The 17,010-nt window shown below is 42.3% G+C and overlaps 2 protein-coding genes across 2 annotated transcripts in view; one reads left to right on the plus strand and one right to left on the minus strand.

Moving 5' to 3' along the window:
* The first annotated feature begins 420 nt into the window (after window positions 1-420).
* ADI1 (acireductone dioxygenase 1) lies at window positions 421-5,586 on the plus strand. Its single transcript, XM_029965796.1, is given in 5 exon segments — window positions 421-486; window positions 488-532; window positions 862-981; window positions 2,550-2,729; window positions 4,171-5,586. Coding segments are annotated over 5 exon segments (534 nt in total). The 3' UTR covers window positions 4,294-5,586.
* An 8,786-nt stretch (window positions 5,587-14,372) lies between these two features.
* TRAPPC12 (trafficking protein particle complex 12) overlaps window positions 14,373-17,010 on the minus strand; it is a 48,537-nt gene continuing 45,899 nt past the window's right edge. Inside the window, exons 11-12 of the mRNA XM_018085144.2 lie at window positions 16,150-16,237; window positions 14,373-14,738 (exon numbers count right to left, since the gene is read on the minus strand). Coding sequence (XP_017940633.2) covers window positions 14,496-14,738; window positions 16,150-16,237 — 331 coding nt within the window. The 3' untranslated portion in view covers window positions 14,373-14,495. The remainder of the gene's footprint in view (window positions 14,739-16,149; window positions 16,238-17,010) is intronic.

Genomic DNA, 17,010 nt, shown 5'->3' on the forward strand with positions numbered 1-17,010 from the left:
GTTTTTTCCTTGTTTTCCCCCTAATTAATTTTTTATTTTTCCATGTTGTGGGGTTGCAATGCAGGTCTTTGAGTCTTACCAGTAAGATCAGTCAGAAGATTGCGGCCAGAGCAGACAAGATGCAAACACGGTCACTGTTCGGTGGAGGCTGCAACCCGCACGTTACCGCGGGGGGCTGGTGAGACGCCTCCTCTCTCGGGGAGACCTCTTCTCCCCCTGCCTGACGCTGTACACCAAAACGAAAGCTGCACGCTACGCAATGCACCCTATTCCGCATGTTTTGAGCTGCCAAGGGTGCCCTTTAAGGCTCTCCCACAGGCCGCGGGGCGGGCCCGTCCCGCTCCCTGCCCGGCCTTGGAGCCCCGCGGGGCGGGCTCTTCCCTATCCCGGCGCGGCCCGGCGGGAGGCGCTCCGCGGCGGATGGTGCAGGCCTGGTACATGGATGAGTCCCAGGAGGACCAGCGGGCACCCCACCGGCAGCAGCCGAAACCGCCGCCGTCAGCTGGAGCAGCTGCGCCGCCTCGGCGTCGCGGTGTACGCCGGTTACGGGCGGGAGAGAGCCCGAGGGCGGGGCTGGCCCGGCCGGGGCTGGCCCGGCGGCATCGGGCTGCTCGGGGCTGGCCCGAGGGGATCGAGGCTGGCCCGGCGGGATCGGGCAGCGAGCGCGGCCGCTGGGACGTCGCGCCGGCGGAGGGAGGCCCGGGTGCAGGTACCCAGTGTCCCTGCGGCAGCCCTGCCCTAGGGCGGCAGGCGCTCAAGACACCTGGGGGCGTCTTGAATTCAGTGCCCTGAATTGCGTTTTGAGCAATGGCGTCCGAATGTTTGTTTTCCTGTCTTTCATTCCCCTCGCCTGGTTTTCAGTTGGATGCTGATAACTATGAGACTGATCCATGCCTGAAAGAGATCCGGAGAGCAGAAAATTATTCTTGGATGGATATAGTGACCATACATAAAGACAAGCTTCCAAATTACGAGGAGAAGGTACGCGGGTGTTCGGCTTCAGTGCGGGTTTCCTCGCCGCGTCTGCGGCTGGAGTGTGCAGCCAACTTCTGACACCGGCACACCCCAGCGGGGCACGGGGATGACACTTCCAGGGCTAAAATACATCCTGCACCCAAGTCCTTTACATTAACAAAGCACTTTTGATATTATATAAAGATAGCAGAGGCCTTTTGCTTCTGTAGATTGCCTCTTAAGGATAGTTTCCATCACTCTCATTTGAAAACTAAGATTCCTACTTAGGAGAGCCCCCCCCAGTGCTGACCTGTCCTCAGAGAGCCTCTCTGGGATGAAGGCAAGTGTTACCATCTGGGCATAGACTTTGAAGGCTAAAACATTCTAATGGCTTCTTGCATAACACGTCTTTTTAAGTAAATGTCAACCCCATGAAATTGGAGGGATACATTCCCTATACAAGAAGATTTTTTACCTTGGGAAGCTGGTACCTTGACTATTTCATATTCATATTTCATATTCAGCTGAATGCAAAGGGTGCCAGCCTCTCAGGTGAGCCTCCTAGAAGGAGATTTCTCATCCCAACCTCTACGTGGTGGCTTGTTGCTGTGACCTGAGGACAGCAACCCAGTGACACTTCAATATTTTTATTAAATTTCCATTTACCAGTTTGTTTTAAGCCCATTGCGTACTACTGGTTTTTAATTGATGAGAAGGTGAGTCAGGTAGTAACTCAGATTGCTGGGAAGGCATTACCTGATGCAAAGATGGGCCATTATTTACTGGACACAGGGACTTTTGCTCATCTTGCCATGCTGGATCAGTTCTGGCTCAAGGACACCTGTACAAGTGTGGCTAAATATCATGCAGACCTGAGGAGGGGGTGATGGTACCTGGCATTGCACTGCTCTCTGCACTAACCCACTCAGGTCTCTATTAATTGAACCCTTAAAACATGTTTTGTATTCTGTGTATGTATGAAGAACTCACCAGAGAAGACGAGAATGTTGCTGCTGCTGCCTGCGAGGAGAGTGCCTGGAGATGGGGCTCACTGTGTGTGGGGAGGTGTGACATACTGTTTACATCAGATTGCTGTAGATGGGCCATGTTTGGCAATAACTGCATTTTCACAGACAGCTGTAGTACCCCATGCAGCTAATTCAGCCCTATACAAGTGTAAAAGAGGCGGGATAATCTGTAGCTTTGTTTTGGCTTTGCATGTTGGGAATAAAAAGGCACAAAATTACCAAACTGAACAAGTGCAAAGACCAAATCCTTGCAGTGGGAAGTTTTACCCATCTCTCTCTGAAACAGGTATCAGCATTACTGTTATTCAGAATAGTTATGTGCAGCTAGAGCTGCTGTTTCATGTCAGAAATTCCTGTCTTCCAAAGGAAATGCAGCAGCCTGCTTAGAGGTGTCCTGAGATAGAGTCTGTCTGTCTGGCTTGGCCATGTTAACAATGTTGGTTTCCTCTCTTAGTTAAAATACAGTTACCCTTTGAAAGCCTTTCTCTGCTCTGCTCTGTGTTTCTAGCAGATTTCTTTGCAGTTTTCCTGCATTCAGTAGTTTTAAGAAATACTTGCTATTCCTAGATAAAAACATTTTATGAAGAACATTTACACCTAGACGATGAAATTCGCTACATCTTAGATGGATCTGGCTATTTTGATGTTCGAGACAAGGATGACAAATGGATCCGGATTTCCATGGAGAAAGGAGACATGATAACCCTCCCTGCTGGCATATATCACCGATTTACACTGGATGAGAACGTATGTTGTTGTAGATTACCGTAAATTTTGATGACAAATCCATGTGAGTATATATCACATTAGTAACTACATGCCCTGAGACTTGCAGTTCATTAGGAAAACATATTAAATATGAAGTAGGAGTGTGAAAAATACTAAATAATTTATAGCATCTGAACCTTTCATCTCCAGGTCACAAATCCAGCTGCTTCTAGTCAGCTGTAACTGCAAGTCATTGCCACGTGACATCTGTAGCATATCTGGCGTGACAGCAGCCAAGCCCTGTGGCTGTCCCTCCCACAGTTGCCCCTGCTGTCTGTTGAGGTGGAGATGGTGTAGATGGATCCTTCTGTGTTGCCTTGTTGCGTGTTTTTGAGGGAATAGAAAAGCATATCTGTGTCCAGCAGTGGCACTTTTCATGAGTGTTACATTCACCTTCAGGGAAAGAAGGATTTAAGGATCCAGAGCCACTGCTTGCAGCTACTGTGTGTTAAAGTGGATGCTGGCTTCACAGCAGGTGACCTGCTTTGGGAAGGTATTTTTGGCAATGGGAGCGTGAGATTGGCACATGTAGTCCTAATATGTGTTTCTGTTCTTGTGGGCTTTTATAAACTTGTCTGTAACCTCAGAATTGTCCCTGCAAAATGGGGAAACGTGTGCTGTCTTCTGCTTGGCAAAATCCCGTCTCTGGCAAAGTCTTGAGAATGGTATTGTTTTTAATCAGCTGTCCAGATAGCAGTTATCATACATGTAAAAAAAGAGAGATGCTGCTTTTATGAAAAACCTGATTTTTTCCCATCTGCAGCTTGAGATCCACAGTGAATCAGCTACATTTACTATTTTTAGACTTCTTCTTTACATAGACAAAATGTCAGGGGTTATGGTTGAATCCACAAGAAGTGTTAAATGTTTGTTCACTCAGAATCTTTAGTACAGAAGTGCCATCTTCAAAGTAAATTCTTTAAGTGCTTCTAGACCCTTGCATTTTGCAGCTAAGTTCTTTCAGTATCTAACTTTATTTTCGCCATTGCTGAGCACCTGGGTGCAAGACAAGCATTTACCAGTTTTACAAAATAGGTAGAGTCTAAATGGGTAGCATCGAGGACAGAAGAGGAGGGTTCCCCATAACTCTATGGTTGGAGCACTTCTGCAGGATATAAAATCCCATTTTCTGCTGCCACAGCTGTACCTTGCAGTACAGCTTTTGCTTTCTTTGAAACAGGGAGGAGTACTGTCCCTGCCTGAACTGGAGACACTGGTCATGACACAATATATCACAGCGGTACATGGGAGCAGGAACAGCAGTGTAGTGGTATAATTTTCTGGAATGTATGAAGCTTTCAGTCCATCACAAAATGGTTTCAAAAATTTCTGCAGAAGTGCAAGTGAAACCTTAACTTCAGAATGAAGATCCCTTGAAAAGGAGCTCTTAAATTACTTGTCACTTTTTGTTCTTTGGCAGAACTATGTGAAGGCAATGAGGCTGTTTGTTGGAGAACCTGTCTGGACAGCGTACAACAGGCCGGCTGATGACTTCCCTGCTCGGAAACAGTATATGAAATTTTTGGCTGACGAAGCACAGTAATGGTGTCTGAGACCTGACAGGTGGAACAGCCTGAAGCCCTGTCAGAATAAATGTGCCTAGTGGCTTTTCACTGATTAAACTTCTATTTATACAGGCAACTGGAATCAGAGAATCATAGAAAAATTTAGATCGACGGATTATTTGGAAATCATTTAATCCAATCCTGTGAAATACTATGCAAGTTTTAAAGCTAGACCAAGTCGCTCAAGACCCTGAGGTTTCCAAACCTGGTGGTGAAGGTTCCACTGCTGTCTGGGTGCCCATTTCAGCACTTAGCTGCTCCAATGGCCAAGCATTTTTTCTTCATGGCCAACTCCCTGGTGGCAGTTTGCAGTTATGGTCTCTTGCCCTTTCATTTAATGCCTGAGAAGAGTCTGGCTCCGTCTTCTCCACAGTCCCTGCTCTAGTGGGAAACTGTAGTTAGGTCTCCTCTAAGCCTTCCCTTCTCCAGGTTGGACAAACCAGTGCCCTTGGCTGGGCTCCCTTCAGCACATTTTGTCCTAGTTCTGACTGCTGAGGAATGTCACTTGTCACACCTGACAGTTAACCTTGAACCACTGACTGTTTTGAGCCCAGTGGCCCAGAAGTTTTTCACCCACCTTGTAGTTTGTATCCTCAGTCTGGCTACAAGGCTGCTGTGAGACACGCTAGTGGAAGCCTTGTTGGTGTCAAGGTAAATGGCACCTGCTGTCTCCCCTCTGCCACAGAGTCAGTGGGGGGTCAGGCAAAATGCACCCTTGGTGAATTGGCATTGACTGGCTGCTCCGCATCGCCTGGTGTTGTACCTGGAACAGCTTCCACAGTGCCTTATTCTGTAACATTCCTGGGGACTGAAGCGAGGCTGAAAAGCCTGCGGTTCCCCAGATCTTCTTTCTTGCCTTTTTGAAGGTGGTAGGATTATTTGCCTTTTTCCTCATCTCTGTGACCTTTCAAAGATGCCAGCAGCCTTGCAGTGACATTAGCTAGTTGCATTTACAGTTGCTCAGGAATCCGTTTTCTAGCTGTTTTTTTTCCTTGATATTTCTGGCAGGTAGAATTGGGAGAGGTGGGCTACATTAATATTCATTTTGCTCTGAATCCATGCTAATGAACTATGTAGGATTCTGGTTTTAATTAAAGAAAATAAACCCTGCTTCATTCTTGTCTAAAAATGTTCATAAGACAAATTTGCATAATCAGCAGTTTAGTATGCAGCTTCCCAAGTTCTGCCCTGGTACAAAAAGCTGTGGTTTTCTCAGTAGAATGTTGCAATTTGCTCTTTGTGAGTTATTAATAAAATTACTTTGACCTGCATATGTTGGTTTTGTGTGGTTTTTTTTTTCTTCCTTTTGCTGATATTGAGGACACAATGAGCAACAGTATTACTGGAATTGTTAATCAGTTTTTATTCTTTGTGCTGACACTGACTTGTTCTGTAACACAGGATAAATCACTGTGTGCCTCAGTTTCTTGAGCTGTGAGGGGGAGAAGAGTAGACTTAGGCACACCGAGCTGATTTTCAGTAAATTCCTTGTGGTTACACAGGACATGCAGCTCCTCAGCAATGGTCATTGAAGTATTTTGGGATGAATTTGCTCTTCTCAAGGACAAATTATGTCAGCTGGGAAGATGTGCTGCTTGCTCCAGCTCTTAATGGAAGATGAGCTGACTGCAGCCTCTGTGGTGAATTCAGACAGATAAAATACAAGCTCCTGCTTTGCAGTCTCCTGAATAAAGTTGACTCTAGAAATAAGTTGATACTTGGGCCTACCTGGATTTTCCCAATGTAGCAGATGATGGATAATGGAACTTTCCCACCGTTCTCCCCTCTGAGCATGTACACAGTCATTCTTCAGTAGGCAAGTGTTTTCCTCACTGTGTAGCAGCATTACTATTAACCATTTCTAGGTGTTTTATTTCTTTAACTGTTTCTGGAAGTGAAGTTGCAATTTTGAAGTGAAATTGTGCTAAGCTTTATCTTAAAAGTTGGAAAGGGTAAATAAAAAAGCCATATGTTTCCTGCTTTAGGGTCTTGTGTTATAAGCTAGATGAGATGCAGGGACACAGCTGACCTTCAGCCTGCCAGTGAGGGCTCAGTTTGTGACAGGGGGTGCAGGTACAACCCAGGCTTGCAAAATGCAAGCCCACCCAGTGCTCCATTCAGCCCGTACTGGCTTTCGTGTGGTGGTCCATAAGCCTGTTTGAAAAATCAGTGTTACTAGCAAATAGGTAGTTTAGCTGTAGTCACACATATCAGGTAGGCTTGCATGGATGCTGTGCTGTGCTGTGACGTGCCCCATTGCTCGGGGATTTGTGTGCCACTTGTCTAGAGGGAGCACTTGAGTGTTCTCTTGTACAGCACACTGGGGCTTCCTGGTCCCAGAACAAACTTTGGGGATTTTTCAAGGTACAGCTACAGGAATAAATGACAGTTACTGCCTGCAGCAGGTTTCATTCCTTTGATTTATATGCCACAGAAAATTGTGTTTCTGAATGTAAAGTAAAATGACAGCTTTCTCCTGGTGCTGGTATCAGTCCCTGGTATCCAATCTAATTCATCCCCCTTCTGCTTTTGTTTCTTTTTTTTTTAACAGAAGCCAATGTGAGACTGTTTTTTCCTCCTATGGGCCTTTCCATTTTGATCTCTCTGCCAAAGAAGAAGTGGAGGCAGCAGGATGGGCTCTTATCCTCTAACAGACTGGGGGAGTGACCAGGAAGAGAGACCAGGTAATGCATTCTCCTCGGGAGATTTACAGTTTGGAGCAGTGATGAGGGACGGACAGTAAAGCCACTGCCCGCAGCAATTGCTTTCAACAGCTCGCTGATGTAGGATGTGACCTGGGAAGCAGGACTGAACCACCTTGTTTTGTTGCCTCTCTGGAGGAATATATACACCTGGTACAGCTTCCATCTCCTGGATGTCAAAATAACACACGATCACCCTGCTGAAGATCGTTCATCATTTTCACAGCACAATGCATTCTGCTGCTGGGAGGTGGCGGGGGCTGTGGGGTCTTACTGTCAACACTTTTGAGTCCGTGCCCTTTAGTGCTATAGGTGTCTTTGAAAGGGTGAAAGCTTTGCTCTCTGAAAGTGTTTTTTGTCAGCCAGGAAAAAAGCAATTTGGTGCTGGTATAAAGATTCCACACCTGCAAAGAGATTACGTGAGAGATTACAGAGGGAGGAAACAGCTTGGCAGAAAAAAGCATTAATAGAAAACACTCCAGAGTGTGTAGAGGTGGGAGGGAGAGGATGCCATTCCTTCAGATGGAAAATGCAGTTTATTTTCATGGCAATTTTTGTGTTTGTTTTTTTTCTTTCTTTTTTTTCCCCACACATACCTAAAAGTGCAAAGTGAAATTGATTTTTGTTCCAGAAACATCAGTCTGATTTACTCATAGTGGAAAATCTTGGTATATTGATGTAGTATGAAAATTTATGTAAGTAGTTCCAGCAGCATCATGTTGGCAGCATTAATTCAGGCAAGGGGAATATTTCAACTCCTCCAGGATTAGAGTTGAAAAAAAAAATTAGGAGAAAAGGTACCGAGGGCAGAGATTTGAAGATAGCTTTTTTGATACCTAGGTATTATTTTCTGCTTTAATCCAAACTTTTCCAAAGTGGCACCTACCCCATTTTCTCATGAACGTCTTGAGAGGCTTTTCTAGAGTGGGCTCAATGCAAACTGTGGATGGACAGTAGGATTTTTAATAATTTAGGTGGGCAAATGGCTGCAAAATCTGTGACACTGCCCTCCCTTGTTGTATGTCCTGGGGCAAGTTTCTTGGGCTGGATTTTTTAATGAAAAGACATTTCACAGCCAGTTGGTGGTTAACTAGTAACATCCATATCAGACACTTAGGGCTGCCTAAAAATAGGTGAAGGGAAATGCTGCTAGTGATGGGTGTCTTGCCCTGGGCTGCTGGGAGCAGGAGCTGTGCTGCTTCTTGCAGCTGCGGGAGCTGGGAGCTGCCTGTCCTGGTTGCTGAACTTGACAAGTATAAATCTGCATGCACTCAGAGCATCGGGTCCCACTGGCAAACAGGCACTCTCCTGCCTGGTTTCTGGCTCCAGGATTTAGCTTGAACTGGGAACTTATGAGAAGGGACAGTTTCCCGACAAAGGCTATCATTTAATATCAGCTGGCAGACAGCAGTGCACATAAAGACTGAGGTGCAAACTGAGCAATGCTTGAAAGAATATCCCTTTGTAGCCAAATCATGGATTTAGATATTTGGCCAGGCAGAGGCTGTGGACCTGACCTGTGCTCTGCTCAAAAATGACATCATCTGTTTGAGAGTCTTCCCTGTGAAAATGATAGAAATTCTCAAGATTCCCTCTCCTCTCCCCTGAATAGGGTCACTACCACTTGTCTTCTATTTCCTCAAGCCAAATAAACATATCAACTCACTGGGGGATGAATTAGTGTTACAGTTTAAATATTCCTGGCTCAAAGATCCAGATTTGATCTGATTTGCTGCATGCATTGTGATTTTACAGCTTGATTCTCAAAACATTTTGTGTGTTTGCAAAAAGATACTCCTCTGCTATACCTGCAATTTGAGAAATCTGTTTTTTATGTGACTGAGTCACTAGTTCTCATTATTTATTAATTGTATAAATACCCAGATAAGGCAAAGAAGCAAAATTTGACAAAACAGAGCGCTTGGGGAAAGATTCAGCAGTTAAAGGATTGTCAATCTCTTTCAATTCTGTCTTCCCCTGCTGCAGTTCTCTCTGGGATACCTGCACTAATTTTGTTTCATTGTCTGTGCTGCTTCTCAGGGTGCCAATTAATAACTGTTGTGCCTGTCAATGAGCCATATTGGCTGGTAGAAAATTGGGCTGGGTATGCTTTGGGATTGCCTTTGGTCACGGACACAGCCCAGAGCAGCCAAGCTGAGCTCTGGGCTCTGGTTTCCCCTGTGATCACAGGCATTTGAGCTGGGAGAATTTGATTTGGGTTCACCCTCAGGCTTTTTTTTCCACCAAATGATTCAGGCAACTTAAAACTGACCTGCTATTCATGGGAAGGAGGCAAGTTGTCCTTGGTGATGCTGTAACAAGGGGACACAAAGTTGTGGCTGGGTTATGCACAGGCTGCTACCACAGGGCTGGGGCTCAATCCTGCTGCCTGCCACTGGAGTTCGTCCCAGAATCTGCAGTACTTGCTCACACACCTTGCCTTGCAAATAGTGTTTGTTTTTTGGACTTGTTTTGGGGGGTTTTGTTGTGTGGGGTTTTTTTCTGTTTTTTGTTGTTTTTTTTTTTTTTTTCATTTTGTTGTTGGATTTTTTGTTTGTTTATTAATAAACAGCCCTAGTAATTCTATTCTGCAGCTTTTTATTTCAGTATTTTCAATTTAGCACTGATAGTCTTGATAGTTTTTCAAAGCCAAAGAGCAACCTTCTCCCTCCTTTCTTCTGTGTCTCAAACAAGTAACATCCAATTTTTTCTGTCTTTGTAGGAAAATTATAAGCCATTATTGCTGGCTTTCAGGTGGATTCATTTTAATGACTCTCATACATAATAAACATCGGCAGATGACTGCCCAAATGTAGGACAGGATCAGGTGTTGATTCAGAACAGACTGGAAAGGTGGCACCTAGGTCCTTCTCCCACCCACACCTTCCTCTTCCTCCCTGACACCAGAGTTGTGACCATCTTTCACACCTCTTGAACATGAGACTGCTTAAATTTGTAATTCTCAAACTCACTGGGAGAACTAAGTGGGAAAGCAGCTTTCTGCCATCATTGTCTGAAAGTTAGTGCTGGAGCTTGTTTGTATTCAGCACTACAGAATTGCTGTTCCAATGCCAGAAACTCTGTGCAGGTTCCTACCTTGTAAGGTACCCTACTGGTAGATAATTTTTTTCCCCGATGCTTTATTAGGTGGGTGGAAAGCAGGGTGGAAGGGGTGGATGGCATCTTCCTTTGAACTCATATTATAGGTATGAGCTAATGGATAAAACTCACCTTGCTCTAACATCTTTAGCCTCCTTGGCCTCTGCTCAGGACAGCAGCAATATAGGTTGCTACCTGAGCAACCTCAGAGCAGTTGGCCCTGGATGCTGTGGTTCTTGCCTACTTGAAATACATTTAAATCTATATTTGATGCTTCAGTCCTGTTTTCACACATTTCTCGGTTGCAAGTTGAAGCAAGAGAGGGAATGTGTATTTCTCACTACAGCCAGATACAACTGGCCATGGCAGTACCACCCATCCTGCAATCTTCTTTTGGACACCTACAACACATGTGGTCCATGAAGAGCATCAGCTGATGTACAAATAAGAGAGACATAGCTTAGCTGTGCACACAGATTATACCCCGCTTATCCCCCTCTCTGATTTGAAGAACACCTGCAACAAAGGCTTCAGAAAAGGGTTGTCTGTGTACTTCATATTAGGCCTATAGTGCAGAAAAAACAGGAGCCTACCCAGGCAGGGTGGCAATTCCAAGCATATCCTTTTGTTGAAAGCCTCAGGATGAAGATGAATCTGAAGAGGGTGTTTGTTGGCTTGGTGAGTTTTTCCATTGGGTCAGTGAACTCATCCAGCTTGTGCACGAGTGCTCTTGCTGACATGAAGGATGGTGTAGGTGGAGGAATCATCATCCTTTCCAGTACACTAGCCGAAGTCTATTGTAGAGTCTCAGGCACATCAGCACATGCCTTTTGAGGAACATTTAATGGGTCCAGTCTGAAAACTGAGACACCGGGAAAATGTAAATGACCAGCTGGTTAGGGGATGCCATTATCACCTGAACTGCAGTTAGGTATTAGAAATGGCAGATAGATGCTCAAATCCTTCTGAGGATCAGGGTCTCTGCGCATAATGCAATTATCTGAATCTCTGAAGTACAGCTTCTTTGCTCCTCTTTTAATAAAAGTGGAAATTTAAATGCAAAACTTCTGTTAAAGCACATTAAGCTTTAAGACTTGAATACAACAATCAGCTCATTCAGGCTCTGCTTTCCACTGCTTTTCTCACTTAGCCAGATGACACATGCATGCTGTGTTTTAGAACTGAGCTCTGCCCTCATTTACACCAGGAACCCTCATTAAATTCAGCTGAATTCATTGAATTTAACAGAACTGCCTGGTGTAATTAATGTTTTGAGGACAAATTTTGTCCTTAGCTTTAATGCTTTAACATCATATAGAGCATTTAGATGTGTTACTGGAAGAATATAGGGAATTCAAACACTTAACTTGTATATATGTTAAATCCAAACCATAAAGTGACATTGACAGTCTTTTCTGCATTTCATAAACAGTTAACAATTTGCATACATCCAGCAGTGACAATATGCCTTTGCATTTAAATTTTAATTATTCTGCAAGTCTACCAGGATGTCACTTGTTTAATGGCTCACTGAGCTTAGAGGTCACCCAGTCCAAGTCTCCTTTAATGGCATTTTTATCCGAGTAAAAGCTTCTACTAATAAGAACACAGCAAACATACTGAAGTGAGACCTCTGTAGTAATACACATGAATTAGTATGTAGAGAAACTTGGAGAACAGGGGATTATATTTTCAGAGTGTTTCCTTTTAATGGTTATTTGACTCTGACTAGGATAATAAATTTTTATTCCCTGCCGATCAGAACACAGGCTGTCATTTACATGTGCAGTATCAGGCACTACTGAATCAAAAAAGGAAGCATTTAACTCCTTGACTGTACAGAGGCCAGTGGCTTCAGCATGCTGGATGATAACGGATCATGCTACTTTCACTTAGTATTGGAACAAACAAATGAAGCTCCCTGAAAGTGTAGAAGATAGTACAACAGCTAAAGGCATGTGAATCTCTGTTGTATTATTTTACATGTCACTGTAAAAATTTTTAACTGGAATCACAGGATAGTTTGGGTTGGAAAGGACCTTTGAAGATCATCTAGTTCAACCCCCTCCTATGGGCAAAGACACCTTCCACTAGACCAGATTGCTCAAAGCTCCATCCAGCCTGGTCTTGAACACCTCCAGGGATAGGGAGTCTACAACCTCTCTGGGCAACCTATTCCAGTGCTGCACCAACTTTATCATCAAGAATAATTTCCTTATATCCAATCTAAACTTACTCTCTTTTAGTTTAAAACTACTGTCCTGTTAAATTTAACATTTTAACATGCTCTGTTAAATTGTCAGGGGTCTCAAAGTCTTTGAGAACAATGGTGGTCACATACCAGGACTTCTTTTTATCTCCTAAGAAACCCCATGCCCAAGAAAAGTGACCTGTGCTGGAGGAAACATACTACTAAAATAACTAAACAATGAATACAGTGAGTAACATACCAGATCACATTAACAGCTGTAACAAATGAAAACTATAGTGATTTCTACTCACTCGTAACAACATAAATGGAGCATTTGTCCAATTACTGTTAAACCTTGTCTAAAATCATAGCAGTATTTAAAACAAATGTAAACCCTCATAAATAATAATGCAAATGTAACTACTTTTAATTTGCTATTTTAATACTCACTGAAGTTATGTAAATGGTGTTTAAACCCAGCTGAAGCAGGTGGTGCTGAATATTTCATTTTTTAGTTTAGTAGTAGTACCTTAGGACGAGTCTACCCAGGTGCTGCACAGCTCAGATCCAGCTGTGGAACCTGTAAGCCAAGCCAGAAACAGAAATACCAACTGACTGAATATTTTTTTCAGTTGATTGGTACATAACTAGCTGTCACTTCAGTGTACAAATATGACCTGTAAAACATGAATATCCTGTAAAAATTGAACAAGTTATGTCTTTTGAGGTGATCAAATCTTATTTCTATGCATGTCTAGATTGCAGAAGTTTTCAAACAACCTGATTTTTGAAGAAAACTCTTTGGCCCCCGTACAGTATCTCCAGATGGACAAGCATAAAAATGAGTTACTGGTTACTTAAAAATACAAGTGGGTGTATTTAAAGAGAGTGAGTATTAATTGATGGATGTGGTCTTAAAAAATATAACACACTTACAGAATTGTCCCATGGCAGTGATTTATGATAAGAAGCTACTCCGACTGCTAAACATTAAATCTCAAAACAATAAAACCCCCAAATGAACAGATGTATATATTGTATTCATGTACAAAGAGTGGGAGTATTTGCATTGAATCATTACAATAGAGATGAAGGGAGAAACATGGGCAGAGATGTGAAATACACTACCACAGTGGTACTGTGGATCCTAAAAAAATCTGTATTCCAAGAGATGTCAAAATCAGTGTATGCAGATACTGTTGCCTCACTGATAACTGCCTTGTGTCCTGCACCCCATTTGCTTCCACTCTGTGTGGCCTAACTCGTAGATACCTCTGCCTCAGGTTCTGCATCATTTTCCCTGGGAAATACTTTGTGCACAGTGTTTTTGTTTGATAATAGGAAAGGAGAGAAACTGCGTCGAAAGGGGTTGAGTTTCTGCTTTAACTGACAGTGCTCCTTTCTCTGCCAAGCAGAATGCCAGAGTGGAGCAGCTTTCCAGAATCCAAATGTTTTAATCTGAAAGAATTAATTGCAACACAAAACCCAGGGAGACCACTTAGTATAATCCCTCATGTTGTGGGAAACTGATACTGTGCGGGACTGTACAACTCCCTCACATGCTCTCCGGACATGGTCCTGGGCAACCCTGCCACTGAGGGCTTGGGCAAGATAACCTTCAGCAGTTCCTTCCAATCTCAGCCATGCTGTGACTGGATGGTGGTTATTGAGCAACCTCCTCTGAGAGCCTTGGACACACAAAGGTGCAATACCCAGGAGTCTGATGGGGACAAAAGAGACACACACAGTATAAGCAAGTGAAGTGCATTCAGAATTTCCCTTCTGTAATACACATACTGATATTCTGTCAGTAACTCTTAGCTGATGAAATCAGCTCATGTGATTTGCTCACTAACTACTGAAAATCATCAAGACAATATAAGGTCAAATTCAGTTTTTCTTACAAAAGAATCTGAGTAGCTGACTGTATATGTGTGTGTGTGTGTATATATATATATATATATATATAACTGAACAGTAATAGACTTGTAGGGATGAAGCAGGCTCTAGGTCACCACAAAGTCTTCCCAATGACAGGCCTGTATAGAGCCAACAGATTCTGTACTAATGCCACTGAATATTCATAATTGAATAGACTTTATTTCACATTTACACATCAGCAAGAGTATATACAATTTAAAAAAAAATTAAATTTTTTCTTTGCTGGAAAAAATTAGTTGGAAATGATCTACCCTAACTTGAGACACTGGGTATTAAAGCTATCACCCTCTTTGATAGCTACAGCCTCTAGAAGTGCCTGCTTCTTCTGCATACTGCGAGATGACTCGAGTTCATACATAGTGGTCAAGTTGAAGAGAACACTCTCATGTAGGTAGTGTTTAGGGTCCTGCTGAACCATTCCTTCCAATTGCCGGAGGGAATCCTTCAGTTTTCCCAGGTAAAGAAGACAAACAGCAGCATTGTTGTTCGCCTAGAGAGAAATATATTGTAAATAAATAGTGTGTGTGGATACCTATATATATGTATGTATGTCTTTATAAGCGATGAGAGAGAAAGAAAAAAGTCTAACATCTGGATTTACAACAGATTTACTGTATGCTAAGAATTACTATTTTTTTTGTGTGAGCAAAAATTAAAATCCATTATCAATTATACAATGCAGTCCTTTTCTTCTTGTTATTCTCAAGATCCACCCTGTGCCAGTTAGGACCTGCTGAGTTCTAAGAGCGGAAACTCTAAAAGACGAAGTCTAAATTGAAATATAAATAGTATAGGACATCAGTTAATTTTGAAAGCCAAGTGAAATAGATTTCAGAAACTACATGAGCCTCTGCATACTGTCATTTTCATATGGTTTTTTTTAATGACTTCACTATATCTTCAGAAGCGTTTTTCTCTCTGGCTTACATACAGAAGATCCACATAAGCAACAGGAAGATATTATCTTATCACAAAGGCATCTACAACTGACTTCAAGTAAATCCAGCACATAGTGCAGTCTAAGTACATCATAAATGATCAAGTCAGGTTCCATTTTCCTTACCACACAAAACAGGTTTTATGAGTTACCGAAAGATTTTAACAGTACAAAGTCATATAACATGTTTAGCAGCAGAAACTTTCACACTTTCTGAAAGCTGGAGATAAAGGAAGAACACGGCCTTTTAAAAGAAATATTTTTCTCTCCCTTCAGGAAACCTTATAGATCTTGTGTGATTTATAACAGACACTATTTTACAGCCTGCGAAATGATGCAATTCATGTGCTTTTTAAAATCAGTCCCCTCAGTCTTTAAATGGCCTTGGATCAGACTACTGGGGGTAAGCTGTCTGATTTCTTAGAAATACTCTTACATGACCATGCACTGAAAACTGCCAGGTGTAGAAAACCCAGAGGTAAATAAATAGCTCTTCTTTAATGTCCACTTGTGATGGGAGCCCAAGGCTCTGATATGTAATGTGTTAGAAATGTCATGTTTAAAATTAAAATATCCCTTCAATGTTATGTCAAATCAAGGTAATCTTACACATGTTGAGAACTGCCATTTCTTTTCCTGACATGCATGTCTACACTAAAAACAGTGACTGCAAAAAAAAAAGTGCTTTTGCGAATAAAAAAAGTGCTTTTGCGATAAAACAGAGTGTCTCAGAATTTCTACGTGCATCCCTAAGTATTCATGCCCTTCATATAGACTGGTACATAATTTCTCATCCCGTTTTCCATCTTATCCTTATGTATACTGAAAACCCTTTGGTACACATGCCACGTCCAATTTTTCTATAAAGCTCTGAGCATACTCTGGGTACTAATTAAATCCATGCATGAAGTATTACGAGAATAATTTAGGTGTTCATTATAAACGTAGCAATTTGGAGATTTACCACAGCATTTGATGAGTCGATCCTTAAAATTTCTGTGAAAAATCGATGAGCTTCTGAGAAATTATTCTGACCAAGGTGGAGAAATGCTCTAGAAAGTAAGTGACATATAAATGAGTTCTCCCAAAAAACCCAAGGTAATAATACATTTAAAAAAGAATGCACACCATTTTTTATTTTTCTTGTTCTAGATGTGAAAGTTTCTGACATTTGTTCTTCACGGTGTGAAGGAGACACTGATTTACAGACAAATGGAATGACAACTTGGATCACTCAGCTATTATATATTCTGCCTACCAAAGCAGCAGTCTTCATTGTGTTTTTAGTACTTTAAATGCAGATACTCTCTTCCTGGAATTATTCTCTTCATGAAATTAGCCATATCATTTTCAGAGCACTTTTGAATAGCATCTTCTAAATATATTAAGCCCATGTGCTAACCACTGCAAACTGAGCCCCCATCACACAGCTCCATTTACTACAATGTATTCAAGCATGCTTTGAAGCTACCAGGTGGTAACTTTCCTGGCAGATCTGATTGTAGGATAACGGCCCAAAATAGCTTCTCCTCTACTAAGAGTTACTTATGTAAATGTATATTGGAAAAGCAGAGTGAAAATATGCAATGCCTGGAAGAATGAGAAAAAGCTTTGTAAAATCAACTGAAGGATCACAATTTCAATGCAGGATAATATGACTGTACCAAGTAATACAGATCTCCTGGGTCTGTATGCCATTCAGTCTCACGACAGATGTAGTTACAAAAAAGAGAGAAAGAGAACAGGATTGTCTCAAGGGTTGTTTAATGATCATCTTGCATACTTTGCAAAACTGTATTTTAAAATGTTTTATTTAGCTATTAAA

This window comes from Manacus vitellinus, unplaced genomic scaffold (assembly GCF_001715985.3).
Source record: "Manacus vitellinus isolate BGI_N305 unplaced genomic scaffold, ASM171598v3 scaffold_11_pilon, whole genome shotgun sequence".
In the NCBI taxonomy this organism is placed as follows: Eukaryota; Metazoa; Chordata; class Aves; order Passeriformes; family Pipridae; genus Manacus; species Manacus vitellinus.